General features: G+C 32.7%; 1 protein-coding gene across 4 annotated transcripts in view; it reads right to left on the bottom strand.

Annotated features, from left to right (window-relative positions):
• Positions 1-26,580, bottom strand: part of LOC133197203 (neurobeachin-like) — a 121,782-nt gene that overhangs the window by 13,035 nt on the left and 82,167 nt on the right. For all 4 annotated transcript variants that reach the window (XM_061333111.1, XM_061333113.1, XM_061333112.1 and 1 more), the window contains 4 exons: positions 8,280-8,397; positions 6,951-7,053; positions 6,544-6,659; positions 1,888-2,000 (listed from right to left, as the gene is read on the bottom strand). In XM_061333111.1, the coding sequence (XP_061189095.1) occupies positions 1,888-2,000; positions 6,544-6,659; positions 6,951-7,053; positions 8,280-8,397 (450 nt within the window). The remainder of the gene's footprint in view (positions 1-1,887; positions 2,001-6,543; positions 6,660-6,950; positions 7,054-8,279; positions 8,398-26,580) is intronic.

The following is a 26,580-nucleotide window of genomic DNA, read 5'->3' as shown; positions in this document are numbered from 1 at the left end:
GTCAACGCAGTGCATATACCAATCAGTGGTATTACCCCAAAGGATGATGTGTTAAATTTGTTATTCTCAAATAATGTAAGGGTCCAAACCCCATTATCTCCTGCACAATGAAAACAACAAATTATCGTTGACAATTTAATGCTAATTTGACTTTTATCTGTTTGTTTAGAGACATATTTTTTGCTAAACATGAGATAACTGGTATGTATGTTGCGAAAGTTATGCAATTCGAAGCCCATCTTAATTATTTGTCATCCATTTTGCATGTTTAAGCGTGAGGTCATATCCAGCGAGCGTGTATGTGTTTGTTCGGAGATTTACAAACAAGGGGGTCTGGATGTCTCTGTCAAGTCCAAAAACACACGCCGTGCATGTGAAAATAAATATCTAACACCATTTTGTAAATTAAAATACTTAATTGTTTTTAATATATCCTGTTGCCACACTTTATTATCGTCCGTATAAACATGTGTGCCTAAAAGATAAAATCCAAACTGTCTTGATATTTTGAGATACTTGCAAATCTTTTCCCCGAAGCGTTGATTAAATAAAAGTCTATTTTTTAATTAATTGCTTTTAATATTCTGTTTCAATATCCGATATTTAATTGGCCAATCGAGCTCATAGTGTTACACCAAAGGTATTTGGAATGCCTAACCCTTTATTGTTACACCACACTGCGTTGTAAACGCTTAAAGGTTCTGATTTCCAAAAATACAGATTAGTAAAATATAAATACAGTAAAACTTGTCTAATCCGGCGACCATTGGTTCCAAAATTTTTGGCCGGATTAGACAACATCCGGATTGGAGAAAATTGAATCGTTATAGCAAGTTAAAAATTACATAGAGATAAACAAAGATGGTAAATAAATACTTAATCAAATGTGTCATTTTTTACGTTTCACTTGAACACATCGTCTATTTCGTTTGTTTTGAACTCTGTTTGTTCTTCAGAATTTTCATTTCTGTTTAAGTTTTTTATTCAGTAACGAAATATATTATCTGTTGGTCATTCATTAAATTTGAAAATCGTTAAATGTTATAAACACACTCCAAAACCTCATCGTAGCTGTAAATATTATTTTTTTTGGGACAAATTCTTAAATTAACTTCTTTCTAAACTAGCGACACAAAGGGAAGTAATTCGAATTGCACGTCGTGCACGCAAAAAGAAAGTAGAAAGGAGGTCATGAATAAGTCTCCAAGTTTTTCTTTGGACATGCTACACGCAACCATCACTATCACTCGATCTTTTGCGAGTTTCAACGCCTTACTTGAGCCATTAATGATTTTTTTTTATCACGTTTGTTAAAATCTGAACTGTCGATACAGGATAGATCATTAACGGGACAATAATTACCCCACGCGAGACTTCTCTAATGACCAGCGGCCACAGGTAAAAATAAGTGGCCGGATTAGAGAAGATAATTTGTACTAATTATGAGCAGTTAGTTCTTTAAATAGCGGCCGGTTTACAGAATAGGCAAGATCCGGATTGAACAACATTTATTAAACATAAACTATAAAGAAAATTCAAGGGACTAAAATATTACGCCGGACTGAACAACATGCCGGAATGCACAACATCCGGATTCAACAAGTTTTACTGTAATAAATTAAAGTTTTTAGCTGTTAGTAATGTTTCTTAAAAATATTTACGTACTCTAAACATTGTAAATGACAGGACGGTTCCTTGCTAAAGCGTACAGAGAGAGAAAATATGAAAAGATGACCGACAAATTTTTTTTGTTAGGAACATTATCCACGAATTTACGTATCCTCGAAACTGTGATTTTTACTAAATCCACGAAAATTGATGCCCACGAATATTAATGAAACCACAGTATATGGTATGCAATATCCAGAAACATACAAATGTGCTTACTTTTGACAGATCTCTAAAATTACTTGGTTGTTTCAAATCTAATTCATCCGAGTCGTAGTTCACAATTACCCAAGGATACACAGGATACTGGTTTAAGTCATTGTATGTACGACCTGCAATAACAAATAACACTTAATGTGAACTGATGTTTGCAGCTTAGTATTCTGTGGTATTGTGAGAGAAAAAAAAAGCCTAGCAATCTGGGGTAAAGGAGATGGGAGTCTTGATTTCTCTGGATTTGTAAGGGAAAGAGCCTGACATTCTGTGGTATTATTGTAGAAAGAGCCTGGCATTCTGTGGTATTATGGAAGAAAGAGCCTAGCATTCTGTGGTATTATGGGAGAAAGGGCCTGGCACTCTGTGGTATTATGGAAGAAAGAGCCTAGCATTCTGTGGTATTATGGAAGAAAGAGCCTAGCATTCTGTGGTATTATGGAAGAAAGAGCCTAGCATTCTGTGGTATTATGGAAGAAAGGGCCTAGCATTCTGTGGTATTATGGGAGAAAGAGCCTAGCATTCTGTGGTATTATGGGAGAAAGGACCTGGCACTCTGTGGTATTATGGAAGAAAGAGCCTAGCATTCTGTAGTACTGTGGGAGGTAAAAACCTAGCATTCTGTGGTATTGTGGGAGATAAAGCCCGATAAACTGTGGTACTGTGGGAGAAAAGCCGGATACTGTAGATCACCAAATTTTCGGGACTCCTTATTTTTGTGAGATATGTACGTGGTATTTATTAGCAAGACAAGTTTTCACGAATTCTGGGTACTGCTGTATAAAAAATATATGCTTGAATTTTTGCGAGCAGACTATCTCCCATAATTACGTGAAAATAAAGTTCTTGTGAATAAAAAGTGTTTTACAGTAATCTGAGGTATGAGGTATTACAGGAGAAATAGCCACGGATTCTGTGGTATTGTAGGATATAGAGCCTGACATTCTGTGGTACTGTAGGAGATAGAGCCTGATATTCTGTGGTTTGTGGGAGATAGAGTATAGCATTCCTTGGTATTGTTTGATATAGAGCCTAGCATTATCTGATTTCTTTGGGGATAGAGCCTAGCATTCTGTGGTATTGTTGGAGATGGAACCTAACATTCTGTGGTATTGTTCGAGATGGAACTAACATTCTGTGGAATTGAGGGAGATAAAACCTGACATTCTGTTGTACTGTGGGGGATTTAGCCTGGTATTCTGTGGTAATTAGGGAGAAAGAGCCTAGTATTCTGTGGCATGGTGGGACATAAAGCATTCTGTGGAAGTGTGGGATAAACAGAGTCCAGTACTTGGTGGTATAAGGAGAGATAAAACCAAGCATTAGCAACCTGTGGAATTGTGGGATAAAGAGCCTAGAATTCAGTGGTATTGTGGGAGATAAAGCCTAATATTTTGTGGTGTTGTGGGAGATAGAGCTTAGGATTCTGTAGTATTGTTGGTGATAAAACCTAGCATTCTGTGGTACATGTGTATTATGGGAGATAGTGCCTAGCATTCTATGTTATTTTGGGAGATAAAACCTAGCATTCAATGGGAGATAAAACTAAACATTCTGTGGTATTGTGGAAGATAGAGCCTAACATTCTGTGATACAAGAGATAAGCCTAGCATTCTGTGATATCGTTGGATAAAGAGTCTAGCATCTTATGGTATTGTGGAAAATAACACCTAGCATTCTGTGGTTTTATTGGAGATAAAGCATAACATTCTGTGGTACTGTGGGAGATGGAGCTTAACATTCACTGATATTGTGGGAGCTAAAACCTGGCAATATGTGATATTGTGGGATTTAAAGAATTCTGTTGTATTATGGGAAATAAATTCTAGCATTCTATGGTATTGTGGGAGATAGCATCTAGATTTCTGTGGAATTGAGAGACATAAAGCCAAGCATTCTGTGGTACTGTGGGAGATAGAGCTTAACAATATCTGATATTGAGAGAGATAAACCCTGGCATTTTTTGGTATTGTGGACATAAAGCGTAGCATTCTGTGGTATTGTGGGACATAAAGCCTAGCATTCTGTGGTATTGTGGAATATTCAGCCTAGCATTCTGTGATATAAGAGGAGATAGAGCCTAGCATTCTGTAGAATGGTGGGAGATAGATCCTAGCACTCTAGTATTGTGGGAAATAAAGCCTAGCTTTCTGTGATATAAGGGGAGACAGATCTTGGCATTCTGTGGTATTAGGTGAGAATTAGCCTAGATTCTGTGATATTGATGGACATAAAACCTATTATTCTGTGCTACGTGGGATATAGAGTCCAGCATTCTGTGGTATAAGGGGCGATAAAACCTAGCATTCTTTGGTATATGAGCCTAGTATTCTGTGGTATTGTGGGAGATAAAACTTGAATTCTGTGGTACTGTATTTTTGTAGATAAAGCCTAGCATTCTGTGGTATTTTTGTAGATAAAGCCTAGCATTCTGTGGTATTTTTGTAGATAAAACCTAGTATTTTGTGGTACTGTAGGAAATAAAACCTAGCATTCTGTGAAACTGTGGGAGACAGAGCCTGGCATTCTATGGGTTTAAGAGATAGAATCTAGCATTCTGTGGTATTATGGGAGATAAAGACAGCATACAGCATTCTGTGTTCTAAATGGAAATAAAGCCTACCATCCTGTGGTATTTTGGGAGATAAATTGTAGCACTCAGTAGTATCAAGGGAGCTAGAGTTTAACATTATGGTATTGTGGAAGATAAAGTCTAACATTCAGTGGTACTGTGGTGGTATTGTGGGAGATAGATCCTAGCATTCTGTGGTATTATGGGAGGCAGAGCCTAACATTCTATGGCATTGTGATTTAAATTAGAGATTAATTTGGTAATATGCTGAATAAAATACATACTATGGTTTCATTTGAGATAGACAGAACAATTTTCTTTGGTAACATATTGATAAGTCTGACAATTGACAATCTATGGTATCACAGGGGATACAAACACTAATTTTGATTGATGATGTGATGGATATGTTTGATATTCCTTATTACCGCCATTACAAGATGGCATTCCATTCTATTGTAAGGTATAGTTTAGGAATTTTTGGGGTATCATGAGAGATGGAGGCTGACATTTTTTAATATTTTGGTATGTGTTTAAAGTCTGAAGTATGCAATTCTAGTTAGCCAAAAAGCCTGATACTTAACACTTACCTACTTTCAGCAGGACTGAGAAGTAGTTAGTCAATACAGTGTTAATTCTACAAACTTGGCCTTCAGTATTTGCAAGTTTTACAAAGAGTTCTGACACCCTGACATAGTGTTCCATCACAAAAGATATAAATTGACAATCTAGTCTGACAATCTATGGCATTGTGGGTAATCAAACACTGACAATATATGGGTAATGTGGTATATAACGGCAGGTATTGTGGGTTTTTGAGACCAACTTTCAGAGGTATTGTTGTAGTGTACCAATTTGGATATTCAAAGTTTTTTGGAAGACATTCTTTTGAATAAAAGATTTGAGTTCAACATTTTGTGTAACTTTGGTAATACGTACCCTGTGTTGATAAATCAAGTAGAGTATTCTATGGTATTTCAGGGAATGAGACGACATTCTATTGTATTAAATTTGTGGACATTCCAAGTGTATGTGGCAGTTATTGGGTTTGTTTTTTGTTGGGATTTTTTTTCTCCTTTTTTGTGATTTATATTTGCAACTTGAGCAATGAAACTAAATGAATGCATGACAATATACTACAAGCAAAATATGTAGCAATCAAAATACAGTATAATTTGTCCACACCAGATACCACCAGTTCCATAAAAATTGGCCGGATTAGACAGAGTCTGGAGTGCAGAAAAATATTAGAAATTTATTTCCATTGTTTTATCGACAAGCACAATAAATATGTTAGCAAAATATAATTAAGTGGTTAAATTTTTCGATATTTTTGGAGTCCAGATATTACTCTAGAGTATATGCATGACTTGCCGTCAATTTTTCTTTTTCCTTCAAAAAGTTCAAGACCTCAAACGTGAAATGTATACAAAGTCAAACACAGGTTTTGCAGTTCAAAAAAGCACATTCAACATAACCACAAACACAATTATTATTTTTGTGATTTGATAGTTATGGAATTGACATTTAAACTTTTTAAGTTAACTTGTACATTTTCCCTCCATAGAAAGCCATTTTGAAATTTGACAATTGAGTTTCGATCCCGATTTATATTTTGATTTGTAAATAAAGTACCTGTATTGTCATTGACTTTGTTATACTGTGTGATATGGATTAAAAGCAAGTTAATAGTGTAAGTAGTTTATTAATTTACTCGTAACTAAACCTTATACTTATTCAAGAGGGCCGTCTCCGCCAGGTTTCAGTTCGTATCATGTCACATGTAACACAAATTAGCACGTATATCACAAAGGTGTTAATTACATTGAAATGACTGAGGTAATATGTGTGGCCGTATTAGAGGAAATAATTACCGTTAATTATGAGCAGTTGGGACCAATATGGCTGTTTAGAATACAGAATAGACAGATTCCAGACTACACATAATTTTTTATGATACATTTGTTAAAGAAGTGCATGGAACTAAAACTTAAAGCCAAAATGGACAAAATTCTGGAGTATTCAGAATCCCGATTAGACAAATTATACTGTACATATTTTAGTCTTCATGGTATATTTCAGAGCCCCACCTGCTATGGTATTGAGATACATAAGATAGTCAAAGTTAGAGATCTCCCTCCTTTGCCACTTCTGGGTCATACTGGATAGTTTATACAATTGTTTTCCTGATGCCAAGGACAATCTCCTGCAAAACAAAAACACTGAGTGCAAAATGGAAATTTTAATTTTTGTAGCATTGATATGATTTGATATCCTGAAAAACTTTCGAGATTTCTTTTCCTAGATTTTCTCTCACACTGATGTGAAAAGTAACAGATTCTTAGAGTCAATTTCTTTCCTTACTATTTCAAAAAAAAAAACAACAACAAAACAAAACCATTTCTTGTTATTTGTTGGGTTTGCTTGGTTCTAATTAAACCCACTTCTTGCTGATTTCCTTTTTGATAAATGAACACATTTTTGCTGAATTTAATACCTGGCTTGTGGCAATCCATATTTGACTCCCACTCCAACACGAGGCAAGGCATTGACAACTCTTTTGACTGTTGCATGGTCCGGGAAGGCAAACATGACAGCAGCTGAAAAATATTAAAAATGATCACTGAAACTTCTAATTGTCATTGAAAATGGAGTATACTGATGGAAACAGTCTTCTACTGTCTCAGAGGAGAAACAACAGAGACATTGTGTTATAAATAACACTTTGTTTTATTTTTTACTATATCCTCTTTTTGTATATTCCTTCCCTTATTATACTAGGGTTTCATTCATTTTGTGAAGATCCTGTATAAAAACCTTTATCCAATTATTAAAACATAATAATCTATTAATTCTCTCTAATATACTTCTGCGTCAATATGAAAACAATTCTGTTTGATTTTTTTTTACGAGTGCCGTTGTGGTCTCGCATCTTTGTATTATAAAACTAAGTATCTAGCAAAATATACTGAGGGGTTTTTCATACGTCCTTGAAACAAAGCATTTTTCAACAAAATTACATGGCATTTTATAAGCACTGTTATTTTTTGCATCTTCGGTTGAAAACTTTGCATAAATAGATAAATCTATGTCACGTTGAACTCAGAAACTGTCTGAGGGCTAAATGAAAAGTGCAGCAAACAGGTCTTTACCTCACATTTTTCTTAAAACAAGTCATTTTTAATATTTATTATATTCTGAATAATTTCCTATTCTGGTGACAATTCGCTTAGAGGCTAATAACTGTGCAATTTATGCAGCATATTTGAATTTCAATGGCATCACAACTGCCATAGCTACACTAATTTAAGCTTCATGTCTCCATATCCCATTGCGAACATTGACTTTTTGCAAATTCGGTTACTGGTATCATATATACTTTAATAAACAAAATCAAGTCTAATTTCACTTATTAAAAAAAATTCAAATGTCAGCGACATTATCAAGATCAAAGAACAGGTGGTACCTGTAGTCTAGATGTGGTTGGGAATACGTTAATATTTGATCGACAGAAGTATTATAAATTGTTGACATGTCGCCATCTCCTGAGAAGTACCGCCACCGCCTAATGTTTAACAAGTCAACAAACAATTCCAAACTTTCCTTTGAAGAACTATGATTACATGATCTGTATACTGGATAATAAATATCATATTCCTATATGCTGTGAGCGAAACCACTTACAAAGATTATATTTGTAGAGTGTTGATGATGGTGAAATGTAATATGAAGACTGATTCTTCTTTTATTTTTTGCTTTGCAATCCATACTGTTCAGTATTTTCTACGTTTTCACCTTTTGGAACTTATTATATTAAAAGACTCACTCCTATTTGCCATGAAGATTTCGATCGCCACGTTCTGCAGCAGAAACAGGCGGGAGAAGATTGCCCGTATTTCGTTGAAGTGCCATTTCCCATGTGCATGTTCAACATAGGCCAACACCTAGATAAAAAATATTGCTTCATTAAGTCTAGGCAGCAGCGTCACGCATAATTACTATGCTGAGAGTGAAGGATTTTGTAATTTTATTAACATAATTCAGCACATAAATTATTCAAATCGTGACTTAAAAGTGACTTTTATCATATCTTTAACATTTTAAGATAGAATTTATGGCTAAGCACATATATGCATGCATATAAATGGATATCATAAAACTTATGCTAAAGTACAAAGAATACAGTCATTATCAATACTGCATTTCTACCATATAATGTAAAATGACAAAATATCTCATATCACATATCGTAAGCCACTGTGTGAGTTATCTCTAATGAGGTTTATTCTCTCACTGAAGATCAATCAAACAGGGTTACAAAGGTGTTTGTACAAGACATCAAATTCTTTTAAAACATAATCAACATTGACTTAAAACATCAAAATCAACAACATAATTAAATCTGAAAAAGAGACATTTTCATTGGATGCACAGCTATGATGCTAAATAATCAATTACAAAGATTTTCAAGCTTTATTCAAAATCACTATTAATGATTATTTAGAAAGTTAGTGACTTTTAAAAGACAAGTATATCTTTGTATTCAAATCTAAATCATCAATCTCCATACATTACATTGTCAGGGGTTGGAGGCCAAGCCATTCTGAAATAGAATAGAATAAAGACTATTGGAACACACATATCAAGAAAATGCAGATACATTAATTCATTGAGTTAAGATAATATCTTCCATACAATACATTTATGACTTTAATACGTACTTTCTTAATCATGTCAATATTTAAAAATACATTAACCTTCAAATACAATAACTTGATTGACAAAATAAGGAACAGAGACCTAACAGTCTCTAAATTTAGTCATCTTTCTGCTTTCTGTAACACTTCTTCAACAAAAGTGCATAAAATGGAACAAAGTGAAGTTAGCATCCATCACTTTGTAGTTTAAAAATCAAATTACAAGCACTGAAGCACACCATCTGAGCCTCAGTCTCATAATGAGATAAGTTACACATGAGTAAGATTCACTTAGGAATAACAGAGCATTGATTAGGTCCTGGCCCCTAATTGTCCTCAAATGGCATCAGTGATCAAGTCAAGAGAGACCAGCATTGCTTTACTTAATCAAATAATACCTGAATAATGTAATAGCTGCATGATTTGGTTATGGACATCTCTCTGTGAATTAATGGATCTGGTACAGGGCTTAATGGCTCCCCTAATCAGGGCTGAAGTGGCTGCATGCTTTAATCAAATATTTATTTTGATGGTGGGTTGAAGACACTGACAGACTAAAGCTCTTTTTTTTAACCATAGCTGTACTTCCCATCTCTAGCCTTGGCATACTAAAATGGATTAACAAATATCAAATAATATAATGTGTAGAGTTAACAAAAATATAAATTTTGTTTCCCCTTCTGATCCCAATAATCTTTCAATGTCTTAAATTTGTAACAATACAATTTATCACAGAATTCAATTACCAGTTCAACTGTAATTACCATATCAATCACTGCCCTTGTACACTTTGTTAAAAATAAAACATTTTCATGAGAACACCTTTTATATTGGAAGTTATCTGAAATGTCACTTGCACCTGCAATTACCAATAGGCATTTAGTTCACAAGATGAATTTTCACATATTCAAAGGAAGAATGCTTAGTTGTTGTCATTCTAGCATTTCACTTAGTCAAACTTTTCTTCAAAGCCTCACCAAGCAAGTCTTCCCTTGTCAGTTCAAATTCTGATAATATAACACAAAGGCTTGCCTTCATTACATGCACAGAGCAGATAAACAATGGAATGGAATCCCAGAGCTGTGGAAGTTCCAAGAAAATTGCCATGAAAAAGGCACCAAATTTGCACCTTTACAACGAGCAAGAGGAAAATAAATTCTGTAGCTACTGAATTTGCAGACATAAAAATCAATAGCCGGGACTCCAGAGAATCATAATTCTGGGGGAAAATCTAATTATCTCGCTCCAAAAAGCTAACAGCAAATATAAAGTCCCAGAGTCTTAACAAGATTTGACACCTCACTTTGAAAGGCACGAAACACCTCTTTTCTACAGTCACAGAGAAAATGCATCCTGAATATTATCCAAATTTACCAGAGCATTGTTTAAGTGCCCAATCTGATGTAATGTAACATAGTAGTTCTCCAAAGCAAATAATAATGAAATTTGTGAATTTTAACATGCTGCATTCTTAACCTATTCTTTACAGAGAAATTTACAGAGAGAAAGATGAAAGAAATCTTTCTGTCAAGGAATCATTTCTGGAATGAGATAACTTTATCCTTGAACAAAACAAAAGATGTCTTTAAAGGCCTCCTAAGAAATAAGTGCATTTTCTTATTAATAAAAATTCAGTTACAAGAATTTGGTTCATTTTGAACATTATCTTTTAAATGAGGTTTAAGCTGGGTCACATGTTGCATTTTCTTTTTGTTTCATTGATGGCTATTGCATTATCTGTAGACATAAAAGTCTATTCAACTTCACAAATTTCAGACATTTTGTTTTCATTGAGAGTTGTTGTTTCATACCATTGTCCCAAGTACATGTAGTATCACAAATCTGGAATTTTAAGATTGCAGTGAAATACTAGAAAAACTGTCCCAATGGGACTATACTTCCCATGGGGCAACTAAAAAAATGGTGTTCTATCAAACAGCTAAAAAAAAAAAATCTGCCATCTTGCTAAAAATTCCCATGTACTGATCTTGTGGAGATTTAATTGGTTGAAACACCTACTGATACAAAAAATATGACCATCCATTCAACAACTGATCAAGCAATCATGTGAGAAGACAACTTTTTACAGAAATGAACGGTTCAGAATAGAATTGAAAACAAGTTTTAAGCAACATAAGAGCTTAGTAATAAGTTATTCAGAAAGATCCACCAATTTACAAACTTGATTGTGTTATGCATGATATCTTACCAGGTAATTTACCAACTAGAAGTACTTAATATTATATAAAAGAGAGAAGTTTTCAGAAAGTCACTTTTCCTAACAAATATATTTTTAACTAAAATCTCAATCAAAAATACGCTACATATATAATTTTCACATCAAGCTTAATCATCACTGTTTTTAAAGAGATGCACCCATGATAGCTAAGAATTCTCATTTAAATACATGCAAGTACAAATCAAGTACTGTCTTCTTCAATTTCTAAATAGAAAGCAAACTAGAAATAAGTCTGCAGGACATGAAATGCCCTTCCCAGGGTACATTTGTATTGCAACATGAAAAGAAATGAACCTTCCTTCTTAAGTCTGAAATCAATAGCTAACACCCAAATAAAGTTTCATTGTTTGAATTTCATTCTATCATATTTAGCAACTTTATATATGATTTCTAATGTATGGTTATAATGCTCAAACAGACATTTATCAATGTATGGATTTTTCTGAAGTAATTCAGTTGAATGAAGAGCAAATGAAGGGATAAAAGTGAAATTCAAGGTCATATGAAAAGCCAAGGTAAAAAAAAAAACCCTCTCACCAATTTGTATCAATATACATTTATATAAAGTTTGATAGAAATATCCTGAACAAAATAAAGGAATAGACAGAATAGTAAGGTCATTAGAAACATCAAAGTAAGAAAATAATGACACAGTTGAATTTCTCTCACCAATATGCATCAAAGTATATGAAGTTTTATTAAAATTTTCAAAAGTGAAGTTCAAAGGTCAAAGTCTGACAATTTCCAGTTTGTTTCAAAAATCAACATTACAAACGATCAGAGAGCCAAATTGAAATTTGAATGAATCCAAAGTTACTTCTGCATTTTCAATTAGTTTCTTTTTTCAAGTTTGTGTGGGTTTTAGGTCTTACAAAACGTGATTTGGTCCTTTGTGTACACAGAGTACAAAGGACTGAATGTCTTGCAGTGTTTCAACTAATTTTGAAAACCAAGGGTCATTATGACCCATTAATTGTAATGTAAATTTCTGGGAGTCAAAGAGAATTTTTGAGGGTCAAAATATACTCTGGTTTAGCTTTCATTTCTTCTATTAGCTGTGCTTCCTTACATCATAATTTTATGTTTAAAAAATGAATGTTAAATATTATTGTGCTTGTTCCTTTATTTCCAAATTTTACCAAATTCTTTGTCATTTGGGTTTCTTGGAATACACGTCAATCAAATCGCAACATCTGAAAGTTGTTTGAAAGTTTTGCATAATTGTGAGATTCGCTGACCTTTCTATTACCAACATCAGCAATTTTGACAAAGTCAAACTGAAATAAACATGCCGATGTCAGATGTGATATTTTTTATTCGGACTTCTGATTTTCTTAAGAATTGGATAGATCGTTCGAAAATTTAAATAGATTGTTGACATTGAAATGTAATTCCAATCACTGCCACTTGAAAATTAAAGCCACAATTTATTCCTAGAAACTTCGAATGTAAGTTAATAAACCGGTTCCATCGACGCAGGCAACAACATTGAACTCTATTTTTGAAAATTTGTTTAAATTTGTACTTTTATTACATCATGATGACCCTTTGGGTGATGTTTTAGGGGGTGAAAAGTATTTTTTATGCATACATTACTAGGGTTGAGACGATATATTAAGATATCAATAATTTCGATTCTGTGTGTGGATGATACGCATACAATCTAACTGAAATTAGATGTTCCAAATCCGCTACCACTTCTCAAACATCTAACAACATCCCATTCGGGGTCACGTCAGAGCAACCTTTCGATTATGAATAAACATGAAAATTTTGGCCAATCAGATTCAAGATTTCGTATATGATTCTAAAATTCGTTCTACAGCTATATCTTAATATTATTGATGCTCAGTAGTCCGTCTTATGTTGAATTAAAGTAATTTTGGTATAAATTGAATGTACAGTCCACCAATCTTGCATTCTTACCTGAATAACACAAACGAAGATGCACAAACTATACAAGATATCCTGCACGTCACATTCCTTTGCCATGCATATTTTGTTTACTACGAAACTCCTTGGGCATATAGGTTTGGCAGTGAAAAAATAAATGCATCTAAACTATAAGCCAAGATTTCGGAGGCGGCGATTTCATTGGCTAATCGAAAGGTCGCTCTGATGTAACCCCGAATGGGATGTTGTTAGATGTTTGAGAAGCGGTAGCAGATTCGGAACATCTGATTTTAATTAGATTGATATGCATATCGATACGTATTAAGAAATATCAAAAAAAAAGTTCTGACATCTTTTTCATTTTATACTGAACATTTTGTGTTTAATATATAAAATAAATATGCCAAATATAAATATAAAATACATAATAATAATAAACACCACTTGTGTAAAAAAATTGTTTTACAACAGATATACAACTTCGAATAAATTATTCTTATTTGTAAAGAAATGTTTTGTTCATTTTAATGCAGAAAAAAGATTTAATAACCATACTTGCCAACCTCCAACATGTAAAAATCTGGTCATGACCAGATTTGGAAAGTAAAAAATCTGGTCATAGTGCGTAACGACATTCACGACACATTTAACACCATGATTAAATTAATATATATGTATATATATGTATTTGTGTATTGAAATTATTTTATTAAAAATAGGCTTTAATTACAATGATAAAAAATTTAATATATATTGATTAAATTTACATATTAAAAGAGCATTGAAGGTTTCATTATTCAGTATTGACCTGAATTAAGTGTGCAATTTTTATAAAGCAAAGTCTTTTCAAAATCTGCATTGCTGATTTGAAGTACATGGAAAGTTTGTGCTAAATTTAAAAAGTATTCTCATTTTGGTTTTTGAAGTTATTTTTCCTCTCCTGAATTAATTTAATGAACAAGTGCTATTAAATGTACAGTTATGCCGACACTATCTTCGAACACTTTATTTCATCTATTGAAAGTTGTTTTCCAAGATTCCTTGATATGTACATAAATATCGTTTCTCATTTTCTTGGTTCAATTTGTTCCTTCTTGACCTGATAACGATCTCTTTCTACCAGAAGCCATTTTAAATTGACTTCAAACTTTGATTTGTCAAAACAATTTATGCCTGCACTGTTTATTTACTGGTACACGGCCTACTGAACATAGCCATCGGCATTGTTTACGTATATCCAGCTTGGGTTGTAACTGGAAGTTAAAAGGGCAACCTAATTTACGAACCAAATCCGGAAATCGGGAGATTTTCTGGTTGTTTGGCAAAAATCGGGTGAAAAGCATGACCCGCTGGGTCATAAAAAATAATCATGTTAAGGGTAGAAAAATCGGGTGTAACCCGACGAAATCTGGTGAGTTGGCAACTATGAATAACCAATTCAACATATTGTGATACATATCATATCGTGGCTCTAATATTGTGATACATAACAATACATACAAAAAGTGGTATTGTCCCAGCCCTACTAATTACACAGAAAGTTACATTAACAGAAACACCTTATTTGACCTATGAACATTTTGCATTGCCCAGGTCCAAGCACAATCTGTTGATTAAGCTACACAGATTTAATAAGGTATTCAAAACAGCTTGATCAAGCTATTTAATTGCAGTTTTTCACTAGAATGTTTTTATATGAAATAGACAAAGTCACAAAAGACATCTCAAATTTGTGACTACTCATATTTGTACTAGTCTAAGAGCAATCCAAATTAAAGATAAGTTTACACATTTCTGCATTTAAACACTTTTAAGCATAAGGTGCATTTCCATTGTTTGAATAACTGTTCACCATTTTATGTGTGTAGCGAGGCATTGACAAGTACGGTCACTTCACCATGCTCGCATTGTGCCAAATTATTATCTTTCAAAATTTATCTTGTTAACTAAAATCGGTCTCCATCCTAATTTCAATTCAAGAAATAACTCTCTGGTTACAAATCAACAACTTTACTTATACAATCTGAAAACTTTTAAAACCTTTGATTGAAATTGCTCTTAAGAATGGTGGCTCAAATATCTTCAACGGCTATATAAAGTTTGTTGATTTGTGACTAGACAATTATGAATGTTCTATCTAATATTGTCCAATCGCAGAAGAAATAAGACGTTGAATTTTAAACATATTCCTATCAGATTTCTTTATATCGAATAGTTTTGCAAAAACAGCAAACATAGAAAATTAGCTGAATGGTGTACGAAGAAATACTTTACTACAACGATGTTATTTATATCATGACAGTATATTGATTTCCGGTTTACCACAGCCTTTGCATTTTGCTCTCTAGTTAAAAAAAAAACTTCGCTTTGTGACTAACGCCGAAATATATACCCCTATTCTTGATATTTTTCAGACTCATTCCCTCGATTACCTTTTTAAACACTTGGTAATTTGACAGAATATCGCTGCATATGCTAATTATTGAAAAATGACACCCTCGACAAACCGGATGTAAAGCAGTGCCATCTACAAGATGTTCAACGCCGATCCCGATCATAAAAGGGGGAGGGGGTGTAACAGAAATAAAACGATCATTCACTGATTCAGTCTGGGTGAATTTGAAAAGGAACAGGACTATTTTAAATACTTATTTCCAAGTTAGTTCGTTTAATCTAGAATGCAATTCTAAAACAAATCATTACTTACAAATCAATACATAATTACTCTATACATTTACATCTATAAATATGGATCTCAAAATGCTATCCATGACCATATCTTTAATAAGTGGATATTATTTCATATCCCAGACTTCTAAAAAATCCAACCTTTATTTATACATCAATATTACGATTGCGTCCATGCAGCGGCACTTCAAGGCCGGTGGTCCTCAGAACTTTTTTATCGCCTCATATAGATACAATTCATTGGACACGAAAAACCAAGTTTATGTTATTTTGTCATTTGAGTGTCGTTGCCGCTTTCTGTTATCTCCCCTGTTCTAATTACAGGTGTGATTTATAGAGCGCCAGGTGTGTTTTAGTATTGACAGGACAGCGACCGTGCATCTTTACTGTCTTCTTCTATTGGTTTGTGTGCAACACTGTCTGCGATCTTTTAAAGTATTAAACATTCAAGAAGAAGTAACTATGATAAACTTATGATAAAAACATCATCATAAATGAAGGGTATGCAGCGTGCCTTTACATATACATTTATCAAAGATTTTCGTGAATATTTTTTTTTGGGGGGGGGGGGGGTTACTTGATAATGTGCTACCTGTTACCCAATATCCCTAACGAACAAAACAATAGATGTATAGATTTGGGAAGATCTGTCATCTGATGCCCGCAACCAATTTTTAATTAATACAACAAAAAGGAAAATTGACACCATCAAGGGATTGAAACATAGAGATGACATTACAACGCCGATTTTTTTTTTGGGGGGGGGGGGTTAATTTAAAAGCAGTCTTTAAGATTACAATCGCCGACATCTGTATAAAAACTGAAATAAAACTTTCTAAATAACAAAGATGCATTTTCAAATTATTTGAATTATTATAGCACATGCATGTGGTTTGCAATCTTATTTCAAATTTGCGTATTTGTCTTCAAATACAATTTAATTTAAATAAGTCTTTGATCCGCTCACCGACGACCGCTACACAAACGATGCACTCGCATCTTTAAAGTTTAAAGTGAGATTGGTGGTGCCAATCCTCCCTTTTCGTGGTATTAATTGAAATTAGTAAGATTGCCTTCTACGTGCCTTATAATACATAAATTTTCTGTACATATATAGATTTTATTTGAAAAAGATATTTTATAGTTTAAGCCTTTCGATTCCACAAAGCACATACCTAGAGTGGGTACTCGGAATGACGCATTAGGAAATTCTACACGACATCATTACAACGCAGGGCTGGTAATACGGCCATTTTTAATATCCATTTAAATGAAATCCAAGAACATCCTATCAGTTTCGCTTGTAGATAAGAGATGCCAGAATGAAAATCCTTTGATTGAAAATTTGAATGGTTCTAAACGTGTATTCTGGTACATAGTTGTTTAAATCTTTTTTCTCTTTCTTTTTTATTTATTCATTTAGTTATCTATCTATTTATTTATTTAATTCTTTATTTATTTATGAAATTATTTTAATGAAAATTTTATTAAAGTTTCTGTTAAAAAAATAGTAATAAAATAAAATAAAAAAATAAATAAAGGCCATCAATATACATGTACATGTATATGCATTTCATACCACTATATTTTAGAATGTAATGCTTTAGGATATTTGAGGAAAAATTCCTGAGCCAGAAATTTTTTTGGAAGCCAAATATCATGAAGTTTTGTGGAACTATGTGCTCAAAATATGTTGAAATAAAAAAAAGGCTATATACTGTACATTTATTACTAAAATCAATTGTTGCCTCTTCTCATTCTAGCTATAGACTTGACTTACATTTCTTGCTTGACCCATTGTATTATATGTATATATGTTTTTGTACCTCATGTACCATTTACGTGGTTTTGAAAGAATAAACTGAACTGATCAAAACTTGTGCTAATTCGCACGACGAACGAATGAGCCTATCATTTAAAATGATTTAAATGTAAAACCCAAATTATAGGCTACATAGATTAACCTGGAAAATGTAAAACTTTCCTGGAACACGCACTTAAAAATTAAAAAAAAATAATGATTTGAGTCTGAAAATCAAGAAACGTTGACAATGTCCATTGTAACAAACGAAGACCAATTAACGACATCAATTTTTGTTCATCTGAACGACATGAAGCAAACAACTTTCAAAACGTATCCCTTTCACGCAGAATGATTGGTAGGTAAGAAGTTACAAAGAAGCACCCAGGGGCTATTAATAATTTGAAAATCCAAAACAAAAACAGACCAGATAGTAATTTTCCGGACTATTTCATTTTTGGAAATTTTGTTAACACATCATAGCTTCTTTCATGTTGCGGGAAAGTTATCAAAGAAGTGATTACAGATTAGAATCAAAGAGCTGCACGACCGTTTCAAAGTACGAAACAAACCAACAGTAACTGGCCAGATTCTGGCTTCTCTCCGATCGGAACTTCTTGTTGGCCTAATTGGTCATTATGATCTCTGAATCATAAAGCTATTGCTTGGGGAATCATATTCTAGGATCAGTTTCAAATAAATTCGCCAATTGATGAAGACAAATTTCTAATTACGACGTTGCCCAATTAAGCATCTGGTAAATCACAAGAGAAAATAAACATGATCATTTCAAGTGTTTACAGTTCGGAACATTGGACTTCTCCAAACAATGTCAATTCTGTTTGTTTTCGTCAAGCAAATTGAAAAAAATCTAAAAACTAGTAAATCCATTGGTTTCTTACCGAAAGAGATTGCGTCCTCGCCCATTTACAAATATAGATTGATGAAGCTTAAGTCATTTTAAGACAATATTCAAGAAATTCAAGACGGGCAGTTATAACAACATACATGTACATGATAAAAAACACCAATACAATTAAATAACAAACAGATAAATTGATTAATAATTGAATCTAATAGGACGGTAACAACGTTTACAAAGTAATTTCAGAATGAACGTCAGGAAAGATTTTGGTGAAGGACAAATTTTGGATAAGTTTGAGGACATTAATGTGGGTCTTGGTGCCAGGCACCGCCGGACCGATAAATCACCGTGTCACTTCCTTCTCTTCTATCCAATGTTACAAAACCTAGTTACATTAATGGCTTAAAAATTAAAAACTAACCATTTATGGAAATGAAGCATAATTTTAAGCAGGTACTCCATTTATAAAATGTTATTTTCATATTTTTATGGGACGAACCATGTCTTTTGGTACTCATAGAAAATAACACAGAATTGTGTCAAGTGCATTCCAAGGGAAAAGGTTAAAATCGAGAATTTTTAAAACTTTTACAAATAAAGGGAAACAACATTAATTAAACTTTTTTTCTATTGACATATGAAATCTGAAAATAGAATCTTCATTTCTTTTTCATTTTACAAATAAATACGTATCTATACAAACATATTTGATAATGCTATAGATGGAGAATAGGGGGGAAAACATTAATTTTCTTGTATTTTGAAAATATTGGAACCCTCTTCAAATAAGATCCTTTTTATGGAGGCTGGATTGAAAACAAATCACCCAATAGATCCACCTAAAAATGTAAAATAACGTTTTTCTTACCTTAAACTATTATTTTGTCGAAAAATACAACATTCAAGCGATGGTATTAAAGCAATTTCCTATATTTTTATACAGAAATCTTCTATTCCAAGAGGTTTAAATATTTTGAAAATGGCCATGACCATGGAGTCCTCATTTGTTCACATAAAACGAGAATACAGTGTATCATAAACATTCATTCTAATACTTAGAGTTTCCGAAACCCCGATTTCGACGTGGTATATACGATATTTAATAATAACCAACCTCTAGTACTTCAATTTTTATCTTTAAAAAAAAAAGAGAAGGAGAAATGTTCAGAAACTTTCCACACACATACACACAAATAATAATCTTACAATTTTTGTGTATAGATTTAAAGTCATTAAAAATATCTGCAAAGAGTACAATGAAACAATACATAAGTATACAGCATAAAACACATAAATATTTAACAATGATTTGTCATAACAAGAACTGACAACTGTTGGTTATATTTTATTTCATGTATCCTAGAACTCTTTCTTGAAGACCAAGAAAACACGTCAGAGAAGTGAAGCATATAACACATTTCCAATTCCATTAGTGTCAATCTTTAAAACCCGTGAAGCTGTCCTTCAAATTTATTGCCAAAATGTACACTTTTAAAGATTTTCTCAGACAAGATGCCACAGAAACAAGAAGATTAGAAATGATGAGAGTGTTATCTCTCCTGCCACCCGCTTCAACAAAATCGAGCCCGACATTATTTCTGGACGCATGGTCATACTAATAGACGTTATCTGGAAACATGTCTTAATTCAAATTCTCTAAATGCAGATTTATATGCTGTATATTTAAAGGAATCCAGTATATTAAAGTGGAATTGTCACACGTTTTATTCATTATAATTCAGATAAACGTTGAAACGTTCAACCCAGATCCCACAGGAAAATTGATCAATTGATATTATATTAAGACGATTGGGCTGTTTTGATACTATACAATAATGATAATATTTGAAGACACATAATCACCTCCAGGGGGTGATTAACCCTTACAAAGAGGAACCTGATACAATCTGTACCCCGCCGGGAAACCCCTCTCCTACAACAGACAAATATCTATATCCCCATACATCACAGAGAAAACACGCCTCCGTCATCACTGTACACCGGAGTAATTAGAAAGGTTATGCTAACATATAAATGAACCTGTTTCCGTCCGACTGGTCAATAGATGGGCTCAGCTTCCGCATTTTACCAACATCTTATGAGCATTACATGTTTCTTTACCAAATCAGTACATGTATGTATGCAGTACATTTAGATGTTAACACAATTGTGAAAACGATGCAAAATAGCTTTATCTAAAATCATTGAGAATTAGTAAAATATCATAGATTTTATCATTGACATTTATGCAAAACGATATTGTATTCATAAACCCATGAAGCAATTAATGCAAAAAATAATCAACATTGAAACGCATTATATCGCAAAAAGAAGTATTTTATTTAGATAAAATATGAAGTCAACTCGTATTAAAAGAATACATCACGAACAAGCAAAATACTGAATCTTTCTGGAAAATGAAACGAAAGAAGCGAATATATACTTAAACAATACATATCTTTTGGAGCGGGTCGGGAAAGGCCTTTCAGAAATTTGGTCGAATCCAGACATTTTTTTTAATCTAAAAAATGATTTTAAAAAATAATGCTAAATCACAAAAGTTTTAATTTTTCTATTAAATTATTTTTGGTGCGAAACAAAATAATCAAAATTATCATGTCTCCTATTTTCAACATATTTGAATCAATGCACATATTCGAAGCCAATCAAGTCCTATTTAGATTTTAGGAGCCCCCCCCCCCTCCCCTCCCCCAAGATAAATGTTACTAGGTGTTAATTAACAATGCACACTTGGATGCCAATTACCTTTTTTTTTTATCTTTCCTAAAATATGAATTGATACAAAAAATGTTCTATCCAGTAAGTTTGACTGTTTTAATATGTTACTTTATTTTTTTATTATTTTTTTTTTTTATAAAAATACAAATAAAATAAAAAATCATTGAAAGACAAGTAGTAAAATACAATGATTTTCGCCATTTAATTAAGAGTTTGTTCTCTACTTAACTTTTAAGAAAATTATTTATACATTTTGTATTTTTTCTCATTAATAATTTCCCTTGTAGATGATATTGAAAAGCAACAGTCGGCGTATTTTTTTGGGACAGATCTCATATAACAGCACATGACAGACAGTGCAATATATTGGACAGTGTATTTACTGACTATAAGAATGTGACATTGATTAAAACCTGCAGTGTGATAATTGCTACAAGATATAGCCCCCTGCCCTATCCATCTTAGTCCCCAAAATGTTTATTTGTGCGATACTTGTCCCCTTATCGTCGTACTGACACAGATGAGCTACGATCGGTCAGTCTTGGACATGACAGTTAGCTAAGTACGACAGTCATGTGACTGGACATCGCCCCGTGATATTAATGACCGATAAGTTTCTGAGTGACATCCACAGAGTGTAAGGCAACAGGTGGAGCTCGAAAAGAAAACCGCCAAAATTCCCGCACAATATTTCTGGATAGGTTTCCGATATATTTGTAAAGATTTTCTCCATACAATTTCTCATGAAACAACCTCGTTCAAAGAGATAGGTCAATCATGCTTCGGTTTGTTAACTTTAAAAAATACTTTAAATATTTTATCTTAAATATTAGAAAAAGTATGTTAAAAACACTTTCACCCCCCCCCCCAAATACGTTTATCACCCTTTTAGGGGGGGGGGGGGTGATAATTCAACAAAAACCTAGATAATGTACTTGTTCTGAAATATTTTTATGCTTTATGTACAAAGAAAGGAAAAAAAAATAATTTTCAAAAACACTAATTGACGAAAATGGCGATGCTGATTTTTTCCCCTCGACAAATTAAGCGTGAATTATGTTAAATAAGTTATATAAATTGTTAATATAAACCAGTACTTATTGATCATTAAAACTCCTGTCATTATTTGCATAGAAACACAAAACCTGTATATAAGAAATTTTCTGTAAAATTAGTCAAATTGGCAAAAATAGGCATAATTTCAAATATTTTTGCAAACATTAATGTTGCCAGGACAAATGTTCTGATACTGTGAGGAATTAAGGTTTCTCCACCCTTTTCACAAAACATAGACAATAAAAGTTTACTGACCTTTCATTTTCATTTTCTTTAAATGTCAAAAAATTTCCTTTTTTTATAAATTTGGTGAATTGTTGGTTATCAAATAAATTATCCATTATCCTTGACAAGAAGGAGTGGTTTCTATCGATTCTGTATGAGTGATTATCTCTACTTAAATGTTACAAAGAATTTGACAATATTTTATTTTGATTTAAAAAAAACAGGTGACATTTTTTCTCTCTCTCCCCCAGAATCGGAGACAGAAATTCATTTGCGCGTCTTTCTAAAGCATCCCGATATCTCACATAGAGAGCATTCCAGCAAACTGACGGCGCTACTTTGGTTGCATACTTCTGTTTATTAAGTGAGGATGTTAAAACAAAATGTTATTCCTACAAATGGAACCAATTTCTGTTTGGGCTATCTTTGCTAGATTGAGTTTAGAGAAGCGATTAACACGCTGATACTCTGTGATTCGAACGTTCACATAAATCACATTCTTCAAAATATCCACGACACTGTAGCATTTTATGACGATTTATTACTATCCCCGAATCCTCAACACAAAGAGCAATTTCTTTTAATTAATAAATTTAAAAAAAAAAATAACCGTAACATAACCGCATCTATAAATTTAGTGGACAATTTTCAGATTTAATTTTTGTATATTTTGAAAAAAATATTGTTTATTTGATATCAGTTAAAATATATAGTCGCCCTTCGGAATAAACATGCCCATATGCATGATTAATGAGGAAAGTTTTATAATAATTATATGTATATGAATTCATTATGAAAAGTGTGAAGTATGCATATTTAAACATATAAACCACAACCCCAAAATATTCGAGAGAAATATACACTAATATATACATAATTTTGCAACCAAAAATATATTTAAAAAAATAATGATAATAAAATAATTAAATAAAAATAAATAAATTGAAGAAAAAAAGTTTTTCTCTACTCCTTACCTTAAATATATAGAAATTTCGCAGTTAAAACTTTACATTATTTCTGACAGATTGGAATTAAATCGTGTATTTGCATAAGCGACTATCTAAATATGAAAATATTTTAACAATATATTTTCAAGAAATACTGGCAAAGTAATAAATACGTTAATTAATAAGTGCAACATTCTGCATTTTTCTTTCTAAAAATCGAGAGGAAATGCTTATTAATAAAAAAAAAAAAATAAAGCAAATTGAATTTTGTGCTGAAATTACGCCATGGATAATGAATAAAAATTAAAAGATGTAACAATCTTTGAATAAATCAACATTATTTTTTTCCCTTGAAGAGAATTTTTTTGATGGGGAAGAAAAGATGACTACTGTTTGAAAGAATTGCACAAGATAGAAGTTAGGAAAAATATAAAATGTTTACTGTAATAACACAAGGACTCGACACAGAGAGGGAGACCTCCTGCGTGGAACTGTATGAGGAGAACAGATATGGAGTAAATAATCTGCAAATAAACCTGTCGGCATTAAACCGAGTCAGTATTCCCTTGATAATTACCATCCCTCCCAGAACCCTTAACTGCATGTTAAACATGGAATAACTACTAGGGAGGGGGAACAACACAGCGACAGTCAGAAGGGATTTAGACCCAGTCCTATCTTTGTGTGGGGCTGGACTTTGTCAGAATTATACAGTGGTATCTTTATTGTAGGCTGAATTATGTAATACAACCAAGAATCTAGTCTCAACGCACTACACATTCTAATTTAGCGAGCTTTATATTTGTGGCATTGCATTTTGAAGATAAATTTTACGGAAGAGATTATTGAACTACAGATATTTATCTGTATTTATCTCAAGTTGCAACTTTTAAGAGGAATAAATCTTGTCCAGGATAAATTTTTAAATTTCTTTTAAATAAAATTCTTAAATATCGGATTGTTTCTTCTACAATAATTTGTTGTATACATAAAATAAACATGTTGAAGGACAATGGATTTTTTCTCATTTTTTTTCATATTACACTGTACTAAAATCATAAATACACATCGTTAGTTTTGGACAAGATTTTACCAATTAATGTTTGCAAATATATGTTTCCGTGATGTTTTCTCTTGGCACAATTTGTCAAAAATCATAAATCTTACCCTTTAAGTAGAGAAGCGATTAGTCAGCCCCTAAAAAACCGAAGATGTCCCGGGGCCGTGTGTTTGTACATATCCGAAGGTATCCGATTTTACATCCTAACTTCATTTGACCTGTTCAGATCATTAAAAATTCAATGAGCCGACAAACGATAATAGTTTTTTAAAAACCATTTATCTGATGTAACTTAAAAATGTATCGCAGATTGCATCAGTACAAGGGACTAACATGTACATCGTAAATGTGCCACATTAGACCCACGGGCGCGTGTAAAAGATTGACACATCTGGTTAATCCCGATTAGGCGAATTTATTCCACGTTGTTTATTTCAATATATTCTTAATTTGTTTATTTATGATGTAAAAGAGGTTAATCTGACATTTCCTTACTTCTGGATACAAAAGGTACAAAGCGCTAATTGATTTATTACAATAACGTATGCTTAGGCATCAATTTTGACAACAAATGAGAAAATAACAAACCTAATGGTGAAAATATTTATATACTTATAGAAAATAAATTGTTGAAGCATCCACAAAGATTAGAGTATTTATTATATGCATGGTCGTTTCGCTCGAAAGCATGTGATTTCATGTGAACTTAATTGTAAACTTAAACCACCTGCTCGGCCCATTATTCAAGCTACATTTCCACGTTTTGTCGCAAAAAATATACATGCAACAATGAATTCAAATTAAAAGACAACAATTTAGAAAATAAACATATCATTAAAAAGATTTCCAGCAAAAAGGCGAAAAGATAAGATCAATGATGTCGCCACAGCATAAACAACTTCTGTGTTCTCTTCTCAAATAAAATACCGAGATCTAGCCAAAAACGTCCCCTTGTGAACAGCTTATCTTTAAGTGAAACTCGTTATAGGCTTATGGCAAATATTATCTTTATTTTAGCTAAAAAAAATTTAGGAAAATACTTAAAATATTTTCTTTACTCAGTCAACAATAAAGAAAGAAAACCCTTTTTACAACTAGTTCTAAATGAAGTAGCATTTTCTTCATTCTTTAAAAATTCCAAGCCAAAAAAGGGCTTAAACTTTACACTATATACAACTTATCTAATAATAATCAGTGTTTTGAAATTAACAAAATGCAAATATTAAATATATTTTTTTTTAACATCGGACATCTGAATACTCTTTGCATACTTAGTAAAGATTTTTCATAAAAATGTTGGAAAAGAATAAAGAAAAGTTTTAAATTGAAAAAAATTTCAACTAAGATTTAAAAAAAAAAATGTTGGAAAAATGATAAAGAGAATGTTTGTAAATTGAAAATTGATAACAAAGTAAAGACGAGGAGGAAAAGGTCCAAAATAAAGCCAACATAAATTCTCATTGAGCTTGAGCTCCTAACTAGTGGGTTGGTGACTTATGGTTGGCTGGTATTAAGAGATGCGCTCTGACATATGATTTTCTCTCAGCTACTCATTAAGAAATCCCGTGTTCCCTTTTGATAGAAGTCATGTCAAAGGTATTCAGACTTTGTATACATCATTTCTCATCGCAAAAATGTTCCCGCCAAATGGAACAAAGATCTTGTCGACACAGTATACCCATGTATATCTTGCAAAAAAGGCAAAGATGTCTTGGTTTGTTTACTTTCTAGTTCCCTGACAATCGAACACGACTGTAAAGTTTTCAGTTAATTGTTAGAACTAATCAATCTTGTGGAATATGGAATTGGTGTGTGGTTCCCATAGAGACCCATCAAAAGACCACAAATGTCTACGTTATCCCTCCCTGACCGAGGGAAATGTAACGTTACCCGGGCTCTCCCGGGGTTCTGTAGCAC

This window comes from Saccostrea echinata, unplaced genomic scaffold (genome assembly GCF_033153115.1).
Source record: "Saccostrea echinata isolate AGI-Se365-2 ecotype Australia unplaced genomic scaffold, CSIRO_AGI_Sech_v1 ptg000030l, whole genome shotgun sequence".
NCBI classification, from domain to species: domain Eukaryota; kingdom Metazoa; phylum Mollusca; class Bivalvia; order Ostreida; family Ostreidae; genus Saccostrea; species Saccostrea echinata.
This window is presented reverse-complemented; position numbering and strand designations above follow the sequence as displayed.